The sequence below is a fragment of the Aulonocara sp. 'chitande type north' Nkhata Bay genome, unplaced genomic scaffold (genome assembly GCF_057382095.1).
Source record: "Aulonocara sp. 'chitande type north' Nkhata Bay isolate Kocher_YH1m ecotype deep benthic unplaced genomic scaffold, A_spYH_male_GT1.1 unmapped_scaffold_23, whole genome shotgun sequence".
Classification (NCBI taxonomy): domain Eukaryota; kingdom Metazoa; phylum Chordata; class Actinopteri; order Cichliformes; family Cichlidae; genus Aulonocara; species Aulonocara sp. 'chitande type north' Nkhata Bay.
The window spans coordinates 1,382,089-1,398,339 of NW_028234355.1; the positions used below are offsets into that span (position 1 = coordinate 1,382,089).

General features: G+C 41.1%; 1 protein-coding gene across 2 annotated transcripts; it reads right to left on the reverse strand.

Annotated features, from left to right (window-relative positions):
* Nucleotides 1-10,178: 10,178 nt before the first annotated feature.
* Nucleotides 10,179-15,821, reverse strand: LOC147300628 (kelch-like protein 10). 2 transcript variants are annotated; one of them, XM_086285081.1, is made up of 5 exons: nucleotides 15,550-15,821; nucleotides 14,213-14,462; nucleotides 12,955-13,569; nucleotides 12,086-12,235; nucleotides 10,179-10,695 (listed from the first exon to the last, which is right to left on the reverse strand). In XM_086285081.1, the coding sequence occupies exons 1-5, from the start codon at nucleotides 15,699-15,701 to the stop codon at nucleotides 10,333-10,335; spliced, it is 1,530 nt and encodes a 509-aa protein (XP_086141207.1). In that variant the 5' UTR covers nucleotides 15,702-15,821; the 3' UTR covers nucleotides 10,179-10,332. The 2 variants fall into 2 exon arrangements, with proteins under 2 accessions (XP_086141207.1, XP_086141206.1); XM_086285080.1 differs by having other exon boundaries at nucleotides 10,188-10,695; nucleotides 13,982-14,462; nucleotides 15,550-15,817.
* Nucleotides 15,822-16,251: the final 430 nt, after the last annotated feature.

Below are 16,251 nucleotides of genomic sequence, written 5' to 3' on the forward strand. Positions count from 1 at the left end.
TCTCCGACGAAGTGAGGGCCGTGAGGCACAGCTCCCCGTCCCCCGGTGACCCTGCTAGGTCCACCTTCTTAGGGAAACCCTCTGCAGAGGAGCTGACAGAGCCAGGAACTTGTGAGTTGTGTGTGTCCACTCAGGCATCATTCATGCTTGTTCTGTAAGCAGTTCCTGTCAGAAGGAGGAGGCGCAGCAGGAGCGTCGGGGGGCGGAAGACGGTGCCTCAGTGCCTCTCTCCTTCTGACATTGTTAAAGAAAACACAACAAATTTATAATTATTTAGATATTTACATGTAGGTAATGTCCTCAAGTTCTGTATATATTTACATTTAAAGGATGATCATGGTGTTGATGATGGCGTTAAGCCAGAGGACAGTGTTTCAAATGTTGTTGGTAAATCTTCAGTCACTAAAAGCTCATCTAGTGGTAAAGTGAGCACAACTTCTTCTGCCAAAATCAAGGCAAAAGCAGAAAAGGCAGCATTACTCGCTTGTATGGCAGTCTTAAAAGAGAAGCATGCTTTGGAGGAGCAAGAGCTAAAGCTAAGGAGGAAACGTGAACAGCTTGAGCTTGAAGCGCTGCTTTCTGCCTCTTCTGCAAAGTTAGCTGTTCTCCAAGCTGCTGAAGTTCAAAGTATATCTAACATATCGTCCAATGCTATGAATTCATATTATGAAAGGGAAATCAAGAAAACAGCTGCTTCAGCCACAGTCAAGCCTAGTACACCAGTCAATGAAGATAAACCTGCAGTGCAAATAGTACAGACTGAAAGCAACATATCTGCAATGATCCTGCCAGGAACGGAAATTGAAGGTGAGCCACAAGCTGAAACGGTCATCACAATGCAATTTCACAATGTGGATCCTCCATCGCCCAGGTCAATTCCTACAGCGGCAGAAGGACGGTTGGAGGACATTTGTACCATTTTACAAAGACAAAATGAAATAACTGCAACCCTTGTTCAGCATCAGCGTGCATCGTCATTACCATCCAGGAAAATACCTGTATTTGATGGTGATCCTCTTCAGTATATCTCTTTCATTAATGTGTTTGAACAAGGAGTGGAAGAAAAGGCCAATAAGAGGGACTGCTTGTATTATTTGGAGCAGTTTACAACAGGACAGCCGAGAGAGCTGGTACGCAGTTGTCAACATATGGCTGCAGGACAAGGCTATATACAAGCAAAGCAACTGCTCAAAGAACACTTTGGAAATGAATATAAAATTGCAACTGCTTATATTGACAAGGCGTTATCTTGGCCTGCAATTAAAAATGAAGATGTGAAATCATTGCAAGCATATTCTCTTTTCTTACGTGGGAGTTGTAATGTCATGGAAACATTGCAACATATGCAGGAACTGGACATGCCAGTGAACATGAAAATCATTTTGTGCAAGTTGCCATATAAAATGAGAGAGAAATGGAGAGCGTTCGCATATGATATATTGGAAACCTCTAAACACAGAGCTCAGTTTGAAGATTTGGTTGCATTTATTGAAAAGCAGGTGAAAATTCTTTCAGATCCTTTGTTTGGGGACATTCAGAATGTAACGTCAACAATCCCTGTCTCAAAGGTTGACAACAGACTGAAGTCACAACCAAGCAAACAAATTAAAGGGAACAGCTTTGCTGCTACAGCCACACCCATGATCATGAAAAAAACCTACAGTACGGAAAGGCTGATTACTACAACAAGCCATGACTTTACAGTAAAGCCATCTTGTGTCTGCTGTACTCAATGACACACACTGGAGGAGTGTCAACAGTTTCAGCGGAAGAAGCACAGAGACAAAATGCTTTTTCTAAAGGAGAAAGGGCTGTGTTTTGGTTGCTTAGGTGCTGGGCACATAAGCAAGGACTGTGCTAAGCGTTTGATATGTAGAACGTGTGGTAAAGGTCATCCCACTGTCCTCCATATTGATAACGATGGTGTAAGCCCTGAATGCTATGGAGAGCCCTCCTCTTCAAAGAATGTAAAAACTTGTGGTCATACAGGGGCCGGAAGAGAAAGCGGTTTGCTTTCCATTCTGCCAGTTCAAATAAAGTCTGTTAAAGGTAGTCATGTCATACAGACATATGCTTTTTTAGATCCTGGCAGTTCAGCTAGCTTCTGTTCAGAGCACCTCATGCAAAAGCTAAATCTTGTGGGCAAAAGAACTCACTTCCTGTTACAAACGATGGGTCAAGAAAAGGTCGTCTCTGCCCACTCACTTACTGGTCTTGAAGTTTCTGGTTTAGGCAGCAATGCCTTCTATGAACTTCCAGAAATCCTAACACAGGAAAGGATGCCTGTCACCACGGATAACTTTGTAAAGGAAGAAGATCTGATCAGGTGGCCATATCTGTCAAAGGTTCAAATTCCCCACATAATGGCTAATGTGGACCTGCTGATTGGATGCAACGCTCCCAAGTTATTGGAACCATGGGAGGTCATTCATAGCCAGGGGAATGGCCCATATGCTATAAGAACAGCATTGGGCTGGGTCATAAATGGGCCCATGGAAGATGGTAAAAGCAACTTGGACAGCGAGCACCCACCAACAGTTGTAAATAGGATATCTGTTTGTAAGCTGGAGGAGATGCTGAAAAGTCAATATAACTATGACTTTAATGAAAGGGTTACAGAGGAAAAGGGTTTGTCAAGGGAGGACCTTAAGTTCATGAAGATCATGGAAAAATCTGCAACAATGGAAGACGGACACTACTGTTTGAAGTTACCTTTTAAAAAGGATAACATAAAGATGCCAAACAATTTCTCCATAGTTAAACAAAGATTGCAAAGTCTACAACGAAAACTTCTCAACAATGAACAGTTGCATAAAGAATATAAAAACTTTATGGACGAGATGATAAGTAATGGATATGCAGAGCAAATACCTTCACAGCAGCTGTCTTGCGAAAATGGAAAGAAGTGGTACATTCCTCATCACGCAGTTTACCATCCCAGAAAACGATCCATAAGAATTGTATTTGACTGTGGGGCATCATTCCAGGGGACATCATTAAACAAGCAGCTCTTACAAGGTCCTAATCTCACAAGCACATTGCTTGGGGTTTTGCTTAGATTTCGACAGGATCCAGTCGCATTTATGGGTGACATAAAGGCAATGTTTTATCAAGTTAAAGTTGCCAAAGAAGACAGAGACTTTCTGCGTTTTTTATGGTGGCCAGATGGAGATCTGAGCAAGGACATAATTGAGTTTCGCATGACTGTTCATCTGTTCGGTGCAGTATCTTCCCCTAGCTGCGCCAGTTTCGCTTTGAGAAAAACAGCTGAGGACAATAAGACTGAATTCCTAGACAAGGTATGTGAAACGCTGAAAGAGAACTTCTATGTGGACGACTGTTTAAAGAGTGTGGCCTCCACCTCAGATGCTGTCGATTTGGTCAAAGATCTTTCAGCACAGTCAAAGGGGAGGATTTACACTGACCAAGTGGGTCAGTAACAATCGCACCCTGTTGCAAAGTATCTCTGAGGAGCAAAGGGCTAAAGACTTGAAAGAATTAAATCTTGACAGAGACAAACTTCCGGTAGAAAGAGCTCTGGGCTTGCAGTGGTGCGTGGAAACTGATACATTCAACTTCAAAATGGATATCCCTCAAAAATCCTGTACTAGGCGTGGAATGTTATCAATATCAAGTTCCATTTACGATCCATTGGGATTTCTTGCACCAGTCCTGCTGCCTGCCAAAGGAATGCAGCAGGAGCTTTGCAAAAGGAAACTGGGATGGGATGAACCAATACCCCAAACCATGTTGCAAAAGTGGAAAGGTTGGCTCAGTGATTTGCAAATGCTTTCCCATTTCAAGGTTAAAAGGTGTATACAACCAAGAGAGTTTGGACCTCTCTCACATGCACAGCTACACCATTTTTCAGATGCTGGTGAATCTGGATATGGAACCGTGTCATATCTGCGCATGCAAGATAATAGGAAATCCATCCACGTCGCGTTCTTGATGGGCAAGGCAAGAGTAACACCTCTAAAACCTGTCACTATTCCACGTCTGGAACTAACAGCTGCTGTAGTTGCCGTCCGAGTGGATCTCATGTTAAGGGCTCAGTTGAGAATGAAACTCGAGCAATCTATATTTTGGACAGATAGTACATCTGTATTAAAATATATAATGAATGAGGATAAACGATTCCTTACCTTTGTGGCAAACAGAGTCTCATTCATTACAACTGCAACTAAACAATCACAATGGAGATATGTAAGCTCGAAGAAAAACCCAGCAGATGATGCTACAAGAGGGCTCAAGGCTGGGAACGTTGTTCATAGCAGCCGCTGGATCGAAGGACCAAGCTTTCTGCAGAAGCCGGAAAATGATTGGCCAACCAATTTAATGGAATGCTCCTTAGAACCAGAGGACCCTGAAGTCAAAGGTGAGGCCACAGTAAATGTTACTCAGGTAAAAGACTTGCTAGATGCTACATGTCAATTGATGGTGTACTTCTCAGACTGGAGAAGGCTCAAGGTTGCTGTTGCTTGGTTCCTTAGACTGAAGGAAATCCTTCGTTCAATGAGAAATAAGAAAAAAAGACCGCAACCTTACTCAGATAACCCAATTTGTAAAGGTACTACAAAGGAGAAAGTAAAGAAAACGCAACTGTACAGACTATCTTCAAAGGATCTTCTGGAAGCTGAGCTTGCCATTATTAGATTTTGCCAGCAACAACGATTTGGAGAGGAGGTTGCTACGTTGTCAAGTGGGAAAGGTTCTGTGAGCAGGCACAGCTCAATTTATAGATTAGATCCTTATCTTGACGATAAAGGCCTCTTAAGAGTTGGGGGACGACTGACAAAGGGCTCCTTACCAGAAGAAATAAAGCATCCCTTTGTTCTTGCAAAGGATCAACATGTAGCAAGTCTCATCCTAAAGCACATTCATCAACAGCTTGGTCATAGCGGTCGTAACCACACCTTATCCACACTAAGGAGAAGATACTGGATCACAAAGGCCAACTCAGCTGTAAGGAAGGTTATCGCAGAATGTAATTTTTGCAGGAAATATCATGGAAAAGCCTTGGAGCAAAAGATGGCAGATTTACTCAAGGAAAGAATCTTGCCAGATAACCCACCATTCACCAATGTCGGGGTTGATTACTTCGGACCTATTGAAGTGAAAAGAGGACGAGGTACAGCTAAACGCTATGGAGTCATTTTCACCTGTTTAGCCAGCCGAGCAGTGCACTTGGAAGTGGCTAGCTCTCTAAACACAGATGCCTGCATTAATGCTTTGCGTCGTTTTGTGAGTCGAAGAGGTCAAGTCGCTCACATCCAATCGGACAATGGAACCAACTTTGTCGGAGCAGACAGAGAGTTAAGGGAGGCTCTTGAATCGCTGAAACATACCCAAATAGCGGATGCTTTGCGACACATTGGAATAAGATGGAGTTTTAATCCGCCTGGAGCATCACATCATGGTGGAATTTGGGAACGGATAATTCGTATGATCAGAAAGATTCTGAGATCCGTTCTTCAGCAACAACAGTTGGACGACGATGGCTTAAATACGGTTCTATGTGAAATTGAAGCAATTTTAAATGACAGACCCATCACAAAGCTTTCTGATGATCCAAAAGACCTAGAGCCACTTACACCAAATCACATCCTCCTGATGAAAGGAAAACCATCTTTACCACCCGGACTATTTGACCCTCAGGATATGTATCTGAAGAGAAGATGGAAACAGGCTCAGTACATCTCAGACCTTTTTTGGAAACGATGGATACGCGAATACCTGCCTTTGTTACAGGAGAGACAAAAATGGAACCAAAAGAAGAAGAATCTAAAACCTGGAGATATAGTCATTATAATGGATTCTTCTGCACCGCGTGGTTCCTGGCCACTTGGAAGAGTTCTGGAAGCCATTTGTGACAAAAAAGGACTCGTGCGATCTGCACGTTTAAAAACAAAGACTAATATTCTGGAAAGACCTGTAACCAAACTTTGCTTGTTACATGAGACTGTAATCTAAAAGTGTGTTACTTATGTTTATTTATGTGAATGTATAGGTCTAAAGTAGACTCTATTAGTGGCTCCTTATTTTCTTTGTGATTAGAATTGCCATGTCTGATAGCCATTTCAATTAGGGGCCGGGGTGTAGGAGCCATTCTTGGGTTAATACCTTATGTGGTCACTAGAGGTTACCTTTTTCTGTTTTGATTATGTAATGTAAAGGTATTTAAGGTAGACGCACGTAATCGGCGTCAGGTGTGTCATTGAGAAGGCAAACAGTTTGTGACCGTTGCGCTGTTATGCTATGTCGATACGGAATAAAGACCAAAAATGACAAGATACATACTGCTGGATTTATTGGACTGTGAACATTCATGCATACCAGTGACATCGCGTCACCCCCGTTAACGACCACCTCAGTGGCTTCAAGCGTAGGCTTAGCCTCTACACCAAGGAAACTTAAAAACTCCTGAAGACGCCTGGAGACGGAAGAAGCCCCCCCACTCGGAGAAGGAACACCGCTGCGCCTTTTTCTTTTATCAAATCAAATCAAATCACTTTTATTGTCACATCACATGTGCAGGTACATTGGTACAGTACATGTGAGTGAAATTCTTGTGTGCGAGCTTCACAAGCAACAGAGTTGTGCAAATACAATAACGTAAACAAAGCAAAATACAAGGATGGCTAATCTGAAACTAATAAATATATGTACAATATATAATAGTATATGCATTTCTGGATGTGTATACTAAATGTTTTTCTGTGTGTGTGTGTGTGTGTGTGTGTGTGTATACACATTTTTACAAATTAAATAGAGTAAAAATAAAATAAAATATATAAAAATATACAGAGTTGAGACATGTGCAAGACAGTGGCATTACTGTACAGTGTGTAGTGCATAATGTTGAAGTTCCAGTAGTGAAGCTGAGGTGTCTATGATGTGTTTTAACTTCCCGTTCAGTGTTCTCGTTTCTAAACACTACTTTACCCAGAGTTTGTACAAGGCTTCATTCTCACCCCCGAACAGTTAATAAGGTGATAACGAGCAAAAGAAGTTGATAGAAAAGTTAACATCATTTTATCCGTTAGTAAAAATCAGTGTGTTTGGACTCGCTGGCTGATATTTTAGGGAATCGAGCTCATTCGTTCCCTTGCAGAGAGCTCAGTGTGGTATCATTCATCAGTTCGAGCAGCCAGTTTGGTTCTAAAGAACATGCAGCTGACTGAATGAGGCGTTTCATGATATTTAACCCACCGACAGCATAAAACAGAGTCGTTAGCTGATGAGCAGACTCTGGATTTTCTGTTGTTTGAGACTCGGTCATAGCAGCGTTTCATGTTAAAGTAAAACATGTTAGACTGGACTGACCTTGACCTTTGAGAGGTCAAACTGAAGGAAGCCTTTGTGTTTTACCTTCATTTTTCTGTTTATGAACAAAGACACGAGTCTGCAGAACATATCGTCGATCAGGCCTCTGTTCCCTAGATTTAGACACATTTCACACCCCTTCAGTGAGTCTTGATCATTTCAGCTGTGTTCTGAAATGAGAAACTGAACCCTTGAACACATCAGGGAACTGTTCACAGAGGTCCCAGAGACCTCTATAGGGCCAGAAGTCTTTTACAGACGCAGGGGTCGCCCCCTGGTGGCCTGTAAATGGAGTACAGTTTTTTTGTTTTGTTGCTTCACTTTTCCAACCTGGCAGCTGTGTCAATGTTCTGATGTCTGTGGTCCTTTTTGGCAGTGACGTCATTCCCGAGTTTGTGCATTCCAGCAGGAAAGTCAGAAAAGCAAAGTAAGATGGGATTTATTTTAGCTGCAGCACGTTCATTGATAGAATGTGGTAAGTGCTTAGCATGTGGCTTATATCATGAGTCACAAATACAGGTGAGTGACAGAGCAGATTATGTTTATGTTCTCTGTCACCATCTTGGATTGTTGAGGCTGCCTGCTCTGACTTTCCAAGAAGGAAATACTAGTTGAGGGGGAGTTCCAGATGAAAATTACTACTGGGAGCTCAGGAATTCCGACTTCCGACTCAATCTGGAATGCACCGTAAGCCAAGGGCCAACAAGACAACAGCAGATATTTTGACGTCGCCCCCTGGTGACAGGACAAGGTTACAGCACCATTGTACAACCACACCGCTGCCTTCAGTGACCTTGCTTTTTAGGTGTAACCACTTTTCTGTATCTCTGTTGACACTTAATCGCAAAAAAAAATGTTGTTTGAAGTCAAAATACAAAGAAATTGTGAGCAGTAATCGGCAAAAATAGTCTGATAATTATGGGGCGCCGTTTGTAAACTGAAACGTGCTGAAATTAACGGCAACATTTTTCCACATTTAGCTCAAAACCTTACAAAAACATGTTTTTTCGAGTAATTTTTTACAACATTTAGTAAAATATTTGTAACTTTTCATCAAATGTTAAATATTAAATCTAAATGTTAAATATTAAATCTAAATATTATATTTAAATCTAAATGTTAAATGTTAAACCTAAATGTTTAGGCTAATATGCAAATTTATTGTACGAATCAACGGAAATACCAAAATAAAAGCTTCCCGAAAACCTCCGGTGCAAAATTGTGTCTGTTCTCACCCCTCATTTCTCCCCGCCATGTGCTGCTTCACTTCTTGCCTACGAGCATGTCCAGCGATTTTGCTGGACATGCTTGAGGATTTTGTTTAAGTGTGGTAATGAGATGATGATTCTTTTTTCTGTATAGCTGAACAGGCTCTTGAGATCCTACATGTGCTGCCATCACTCTTCCCATCCACCTCTGCTCCTCCAAAGAGGGCACGGGATGCGAGTGAGGCTCTGGTGCATGTCCTTGAGGTGAGTTGTGTAAAATGTAGTAGTTGTTTTTTGTTTTTGTTCTTTTTGGGACAACAGTATTAAAAAATGCTTCTGATGAGTGCCAAAGTATTTTATATTCACATATTATATGTTCTAAGCCTTCAAAAGGCACCTAAAACACATTTTTGGAATGAGGGTTCTCACAGGTTAGATCTCTGTGACCAGTAAATACAAACATGGATGCATTACGTGGTAGCACATTTTTATCACCTCAATGATACCTAATTAAATGTAGCCTTGGTTTTCTGTTTTTCAGGAAGGCTAGACAGATGTGAACAGTAATTCCATCGAGAATAATTAAAAGTAGCAATTTCAGATGTGTTTTCTCAGAACCTCAACTTTTGTTGTAATTTAGCTTTAGTTATGTGTTTGAAACAAAAGTGCATCATCCTTACAAAAGTATGTCTGTGTTATGTGTTAAAGGACCAAGAAGACCCTAATACCTATCTGATGAAACGTCCTCTCTCCTGCCCAGTCCTGATTGTGAGTCCATCCAACTGCATCCTAGCGGTAGGAGATGTGCCAATAACCACATTTCCAAAAGACTTGGTTACCGAGGGTGCTTTATACCTTATGGCCTACTATTACACCCTTCACCTTACATACCCAAAGTGTGTAGCCACTCTGCTTTCCGTCATACAGACGGAGGTTCTCTTGGACAAAATCCATGAGAGAGATCTCACATCATCTTACAAGAAGAGCATGGCTGAGTGGACTGCTTTTATTGGCCAGTAAAGCCAATATGGTCAGATGGACTATAGGAAAGGACTTCCTCTCTCCTTCCACGGCTACTACAGTCCATGTTGGTTGTGATTGATTTTTGTTTGTAATTTGGCCAGGTTAGCCCAGTGTTATAATTAAGGGTGCACGATAATATTGGCTAACATGCCGACATTTTGTGTTTGGTTTGTGCAGTGCAGAGACAGCCTCGCTTTTAGTTAATTTTAAGATTTTTTTTTTTCTTTAATCTTGAGTTTAGACAGAAGACTATTCAGAAAATAGGCTCTACTGTGAAAGAGTAAATTGACTAAGCTGAGACTGACTAGTTTGGTATAAAAGTAAGAATTGCTTTATTGGGTATTGGCTAGTACAACTGTAAAATATTGGATACATCCTTACTCAAACCTATAGACTGTTACCAGACAGAACCGCAGCTGAAATAACAAGGGAGAGTGAAAACTTCCCTTTATTCTTATGGTGTTTACCTAGCAAGAGTTGAAAAGTCCGACATGCGGCTTATTGTGATCTGGTCACCCTGTGTGCATGTCTGGTATGGCTGCTCAGCAGCCATACATTACAGGGAATGAAAAAATCTTTTCAATTTGTTATTGTTGCAATTGCATTCTCTTAATAAAACCCAGTATCTACAGTGCAGGCTCTCCTACTGAAAGTTTTTGAGATACATACATAAAATGTCCAGTTCACCAGCAGTTTAATGCTCTAAAGATTTATTTCAGTCCTTCATGTTCGAGACTCAGATGTTGACACATGGCAGTACTGCACTTTAAAGATTTTACGTGGACTCTGGTGACTCCATTGCTAATTTCAGAACATCCTCAAGTGGCAGGAAGTCACGAGGAAAGGTGTACTCAGTCAGGTTGGAAAGTCCGGACATCACACAGCAGCTCAAGTCTGTGCGGAAAATATCCATGTCGCACGCCTCATACCACTCATTGGTTAAAGCGGTGTAGTACTCGACGTCCGAAGTGGTGGTGAAGCCATTGAAACCCCCGACGACAAAGAGGCGATCATCAATTACCTCAATGCCAAAGTTGCTGCGGGGGGTCAGCATAGAGAACACGAGGTTCCACGTGTTGGTATGCGGGTTGTAAGCCTCAGCGGTGCGCAGATAGTTGTTTCCATCGAAGCCACCAACCTAAAAGTAAATACGTGGCTCAAATGATTGAATGTAAGTGTAACCAGCTTCACCGTACCCCTGTAAGAAAATGCACCTGCTATATGTCTTTAGCTGCTTTTGCACAGATACTCCAGAAAGTGACGGAAGAATTAAGTTGCAATATTGTCCAAAGTTGCCCTTAATATGTAGCAGATACAAGGAAATTGTTTACCTTAGGTGTGATCTGACTACTGGAAATACTCTGATTGGTTTAGGGTTTTACCTGGATAAAGCGAACAGCTACCTGACATATTCTCATGCTGTTATATGGAGTTTACACATAAAAGTTGTTTAAAAAAGGCCCATTAACGTCCCAGTATTTGCATTTTCACAGGCCCGCATTTGTTGGGAATGTCTAGAAAAGATCAGGGTGCAGTGGTGTGTGAAAATGACTTCTGAATTAAAAGGAGAAAGTAAAATAAAGTAGAAGCCAGCTGTTGTGGAAGTCTGTATGAGACCTTTTTTCACTCAAGCCTCAACTACAGCTATTAAAGTGCTGTTGTCTATTACACCACGCTATTATCAACAAAGATGAATAGCCCTCGACAAAAAGTATTTGTGTTTTCAGTATAAATGTCTTCACAGCTCTTTTGCCTTTAGTCCAAAAAGGAACACTGAGTTCCAGTCCTTTCTTCCTATAACAGATTAAAGTAGCCCTGACAGGCTATAAGTGCCTATAAGCCTGATCAAAGACCCTGAGGTCAGCACCAGGGTAAGGTCACTGCATTCTGCTGATGATAACTTTTCCTTTTTTTGAATAGAGACTTAGTCTGAATAGAAAATAAATACTAAACGGTAGCTAGCTAAATAAAGAAGTGTGTCTCAGAAGGTGAGACTAAAATCTTTGCTTTTTACCAAAGGGTGCAGCTGCAAAACAACTAAATAAGTGGTTTTAAGGCAAATAGCAAGATAAATTTACAGCTAAAAGGCCTACCGTCCCCAGAGGATGAGTTCTAATCACTTGGCTTATTCCCTCATTTTTCTAAAGGTATTGCAGGATAAGTTTGAAATTGTCTCTAACATATGTCCTCTATGGAACGATGAGGATGACAATGTTGGTTTTGAATAAGTATTTCTGTTGTACTGAGTGAAATGTGAAATCATCAAAGACACAACATTTTGGGAATGAGGCACATGAAAAAAAAAAGAGAGGCAGAAACATCACTAATCAGTTAAATTAATACATAGAATGAGTAAGAATGCCTTCTCTGAACCTGTGGTCAGGATAGGAATCTGATCATTGATAAATACAAAACAAAGTTAGCCAAATTCTGTGTCAGCCAAATCTGTGTTAAGCCTTGCTGATCAAAGCACATTACAGATTTGATTTGTATGTTACGTGAGTGTCAGCACTACTTTGTGGTCTTACTGCAAAGACATGATCCGCATATGCAATGACACCTATCCCGCTGCGGCGGCTGTTCATGGGACTGATCATCGTCCACTGGTTGCTCTCTGGGTTGTAATATTCAGCTGTCTGCAGACACTCGTTGCCATTGAGTCCACCACAAATGTAAATCTGAAAACAAAAAAGGGACATTAAAAATTTTTACATTTCTTAGATTTCAGTTGGAAACAATGTTACCTGTAAGTGAAATGTTTCCACATCATTTGTGAAGTAAGACCGATACTCAGTACCCAAGTGTCCAACTGAAAAATATGACAATTAACAAATGTGTGTGTTTTACAATTTTTTTAATATCTGTTATATTTTAGTTGACAAGTCAACTCAAATAAAGTACTGTACATAAATGCAAAGATGCACTTGTGATCAGTTAGAAACAAAATAGATATATATTAGTATATTTTTCAACTTTTTAAACTATACTTTTAAATTTGAAAACATGAACATAGAAACCAGTTTGTGACCTATCTTGCACCTCGCTTCACTGTAAAAATGTGTATTCCCTGACTGGTTGGCAAGTGGTTGCTGGAGGTTGATGGCTGTCACTACTGTGAAATTGTAACCAGGAAGGTTTTGCACCACAAGCCTCCTTGTGTTTCCTTTGGTTGTAAGCAGACTGTTGAGGTTTGCATGGAGTACTCTGACTTACTGCAAATACTCAAACTATTTGCTGTAGAAATCTGTAGAGTCTTTCATACAACCACTGCCTAACCAGCTGAGGAGTACACATTTTCCCCTAGCAACTGGTTGTTACCAAAGGTTGCTGACAGGTCTCTAGGCCTGTGTGCCTTAGACCCTACTCTATTTCTCTGCTACTGTTTTACTTCACCCACCCGGTTGTTAAGTGTTGTGCAGCTGGCGTGGCTCCTCTGTTCGTGCATCGGTGCAATAAGACTCCACTGGTTGATTTCAGGTTGATAGCGCTCTGCACTGCTGAGTCGTACATGCCCGTCGTGGCCTCCCAGGGCATAGATGAACCCGTTCAACACAGTCACGCTCACATAGCAGCGGCGGGAGTGCATGGGCGCCACCTCATTCCAGGCGTGAGTGGTCAGGTCAAACCTACGGACGCTGTTGAAATGCTCCACCCCGTCGAAGCCACCAACGGAGTAGACGTACCCGTTGAGGAAGGCGGCTCCATGATAAGCACGAGGACACTCGAGGTTGTTCGTTACGTTGACCCAGCGGTTAGCCCGGCAATCGTAGGCCTCGATGCCGTTAGTTGGCTCACCACCACTCCACCCCCCAATGGCCAGCAGGATGGAATGAGGCAGGCGGGGACGAGCAAGAGGGTGATACAAGGCAGACATGAAGGGTCTGCTTCCTAGATCATGTATGTCTAAGATGGCATTACTTATCATGGACAGGCACTCAGAATTGGCCTCCACCAGCTCACTAGACAGCACATTGTCCTTTAGGTAGTCTGACGTCATCAATCCCAGTCGGACCTATAGAGAGATGACAGAAGAGAATGTGACTATGAATTTCAACTACATCAGTTTTAGTAAACTCAAGCTTCTTTAGGATAATGCTCCTAATGTTGTTTAATTTTCTTATTGCTAGCAAGAGAGCGACCAAAGTCAGACACCATTAGCCTTTTCGTCAACAGGGACAGTTTTTAGTCATAGCCCTAGCAACTATACTTAATAAATATAATTTATTCTATAGTATGTGTGTAGAGATCTGATACGGTTTTAATGCTCTTGAAGAGAATTTCTTAAATGTGGTTTGGCTACACCTGAAAAGAGCAAAATCTCAAGATATTAAAGCATCCTTATACCCAGATGGATCGACTCAATCTATGACTTAAATGCTGAAGATTTAAGTCCAAACTAAATGTAGTAATGAAAGTTTATAGACCTTGGACAACAGAGCGGTGAGGTGTTGTTTCCGTTGTACAGGTACATGGCTAATCCACTTTGTAAGCGCTTCATACAAAGTGGTCTCCCACACATTGAGGTCCTCTCTATCAAGGATGTCAGCAAGTTCCTCCACAGTTAGGTGCAGGAACTCCTCCTCAAGAACAACCTGCTCAAAGTTACTGATGATGTAGTGGTAGGCCTTGGTGCGTAGTTCGGGTGATAAGCATACTTTTGTGAACTGCCAAATGCCAACGCAGTTCTCTGGGCACAGTTGCTCCCCGAGGAAGTCAGAGCAGAGTTTCACAATGTCCATTGCATTGAATTGATCAGCTGCCATGAGAAGTTCCACTACATTTTCCCCCGTTATGGAAACTGAGCCGGTGTATGCAAAGTTAATGATGAGTGCCATCATCTCAGAAGACAAGCCAGGTATGTTGAAGACCTGTTTGTCTGGGTCGCTGCAGTGGGTGAAAAGAGCCCTGAGGGTAGAGATGGAGACAGAGTAGAGAATATTAAAAGGTGTGGAGGCAACAAGATAATAAACTATGTCATGCACAAGTACTCCAAGTAACTCCAAAACAGAGTTTGTACATGTTTAGTGCACTTGATTGTTGGGTTTTCAATGTCTTTATTACATTGGCAGCATGTTTATGAAGCTATTGCCAAACACAATGCAGTCCCACACCATGACAGAGCCTCCACCGTGCTTTAAAGTTAACTCTAAACACTCACTGTTGTACCTCTATGACAAATATTGAAATCAACTCCATAGGGCCAGTTTACCCTGATATTTAGTCTAGTTATTGCGTAATTTGGCATACCTCAGTCTGTTTCCTTTCCTTATGGAAGTTCCAGTGCATGTTGCTTAATTACAGTCTCTGTTTCCCTTCCACAACCATTTCTTTTCTTTTTTTTTCTTAACATTTATTTATTGGTTTTAACAGGTTTTACATGAACCATGAAACCATTTCTGATGAGGATGAGGAAACCATTCCTCTGAAAATGATCGGGTACAAGCACTGGACTAAAAAGGGTGAAAAATGTCCAAACCAAACCTTTATAAGTCTTCAAAAAAACACAGAACTATTGCTCAAGTGGACTTTTAAAAAATCATCTGTTTCAAAGCAAAATATAAAAAAATGAGAGGCAACTCAAAACTTTTGCTCAGCGTATAACTGTATAACACAGTTCAACCTTTTTAGTATCAGGAAGTCTGGTGTGTCTTACTGTCTCAATAACAGTGGGGAAGATATTAATGTAACTTAATAAAACACTTCAATTAGACTTCACACAATCACCAAGTGATTCACAGTGCTTTTTAAATGGCACATTTACTGAAGTGGAATCTGGAGCTCTGTGAAGGTAATGATGAAATCTGCAAATGTTTGCATTATGTTTTGGGTGTATCTGTCAGTTGACCGTGACAAAGTCTTTCTATCAGAAAAGTTTTATGATTCAACCTGTTCCTTTTGGTTGGCACTGTTTCACCAACTAAGACCATGAATTACATTTTTCACAGGTATAAATCAGTCAACTGTCCTTCACATTATCAGGTAAGCAACTCACCTGAAGTACGGCGTACAGTTACATAGGATGATCCTGTGGACCGGAAATTCAACATCCTCCACTTTGATGATTGCATCACAAAATTGTCCCTCCAAACAGAGTTCATTATTTACTGAGCTCGACTTGTATGGCAGCTGGCCTTCTTCACTCATCTTGAGTTTTGTGACTGCTTTTCTTAGTTTTTTTGTCTGCAGTTTGTCTTGAAGTGTTCAAAATCAAACCTAACTGTGGAATTTGGGGAATGGAGCCCATGACATCATCATGACTTGGCAACTGTTGCCATGAATTGTTTTGAAATGTATATTTACATTGCATAAAAAAAAAGCTTTGTTTTGATTTGATTTGGATTTAAGAAATTGCATATGAGCCTCACAGATAGCATACAGCATTTTGTATGTTTGCCTCACAGAGGTCACCTAGTAAAATAAGCACTTCAAAACACTCTTACGAATGGACTACAATATCATATTTAGCTCATATTTAACCTTAATAGGCCATTTTGTTTAATAAAATCACTTTGTAATATCCAAACACAGATATTACAAAGTGTGATTCATGGCTAAGCTGTTTTCTTGGGTTGTATTAGACTTTTATCTAGTTGGAAAAATGGGCTCCTGCACTTTACTGATGTACAATAGTAGTAAGAAAGAAAGAAACAAAACACATATATACACTGTATGTATAGTACAAGACTGTTATAAT

Coding starts and splice junctions, on each gene's coding strand:
- LOC147300628 (XM_086285080.1), bottom strand. CDS start 15,701: ATGAGTGAAGAAGGCCAGCTGCCATACAAGTCGAGCTCAGTAAATAAT. Junction 14,463..15,549: donor AACTGTACGCCGTACTTCAG/GTGAGTTGCTTA, acceptor CTCTACCCTCAG/GGCTCTTTTCACCCACTGCA. Junction 12,236..12,954: donor GCACAACACTTAACAACCGG/GTGGGTGAAGTA, acceptor TTTTGTTTTCAG/ATTTACATTTGTGGTGGACT.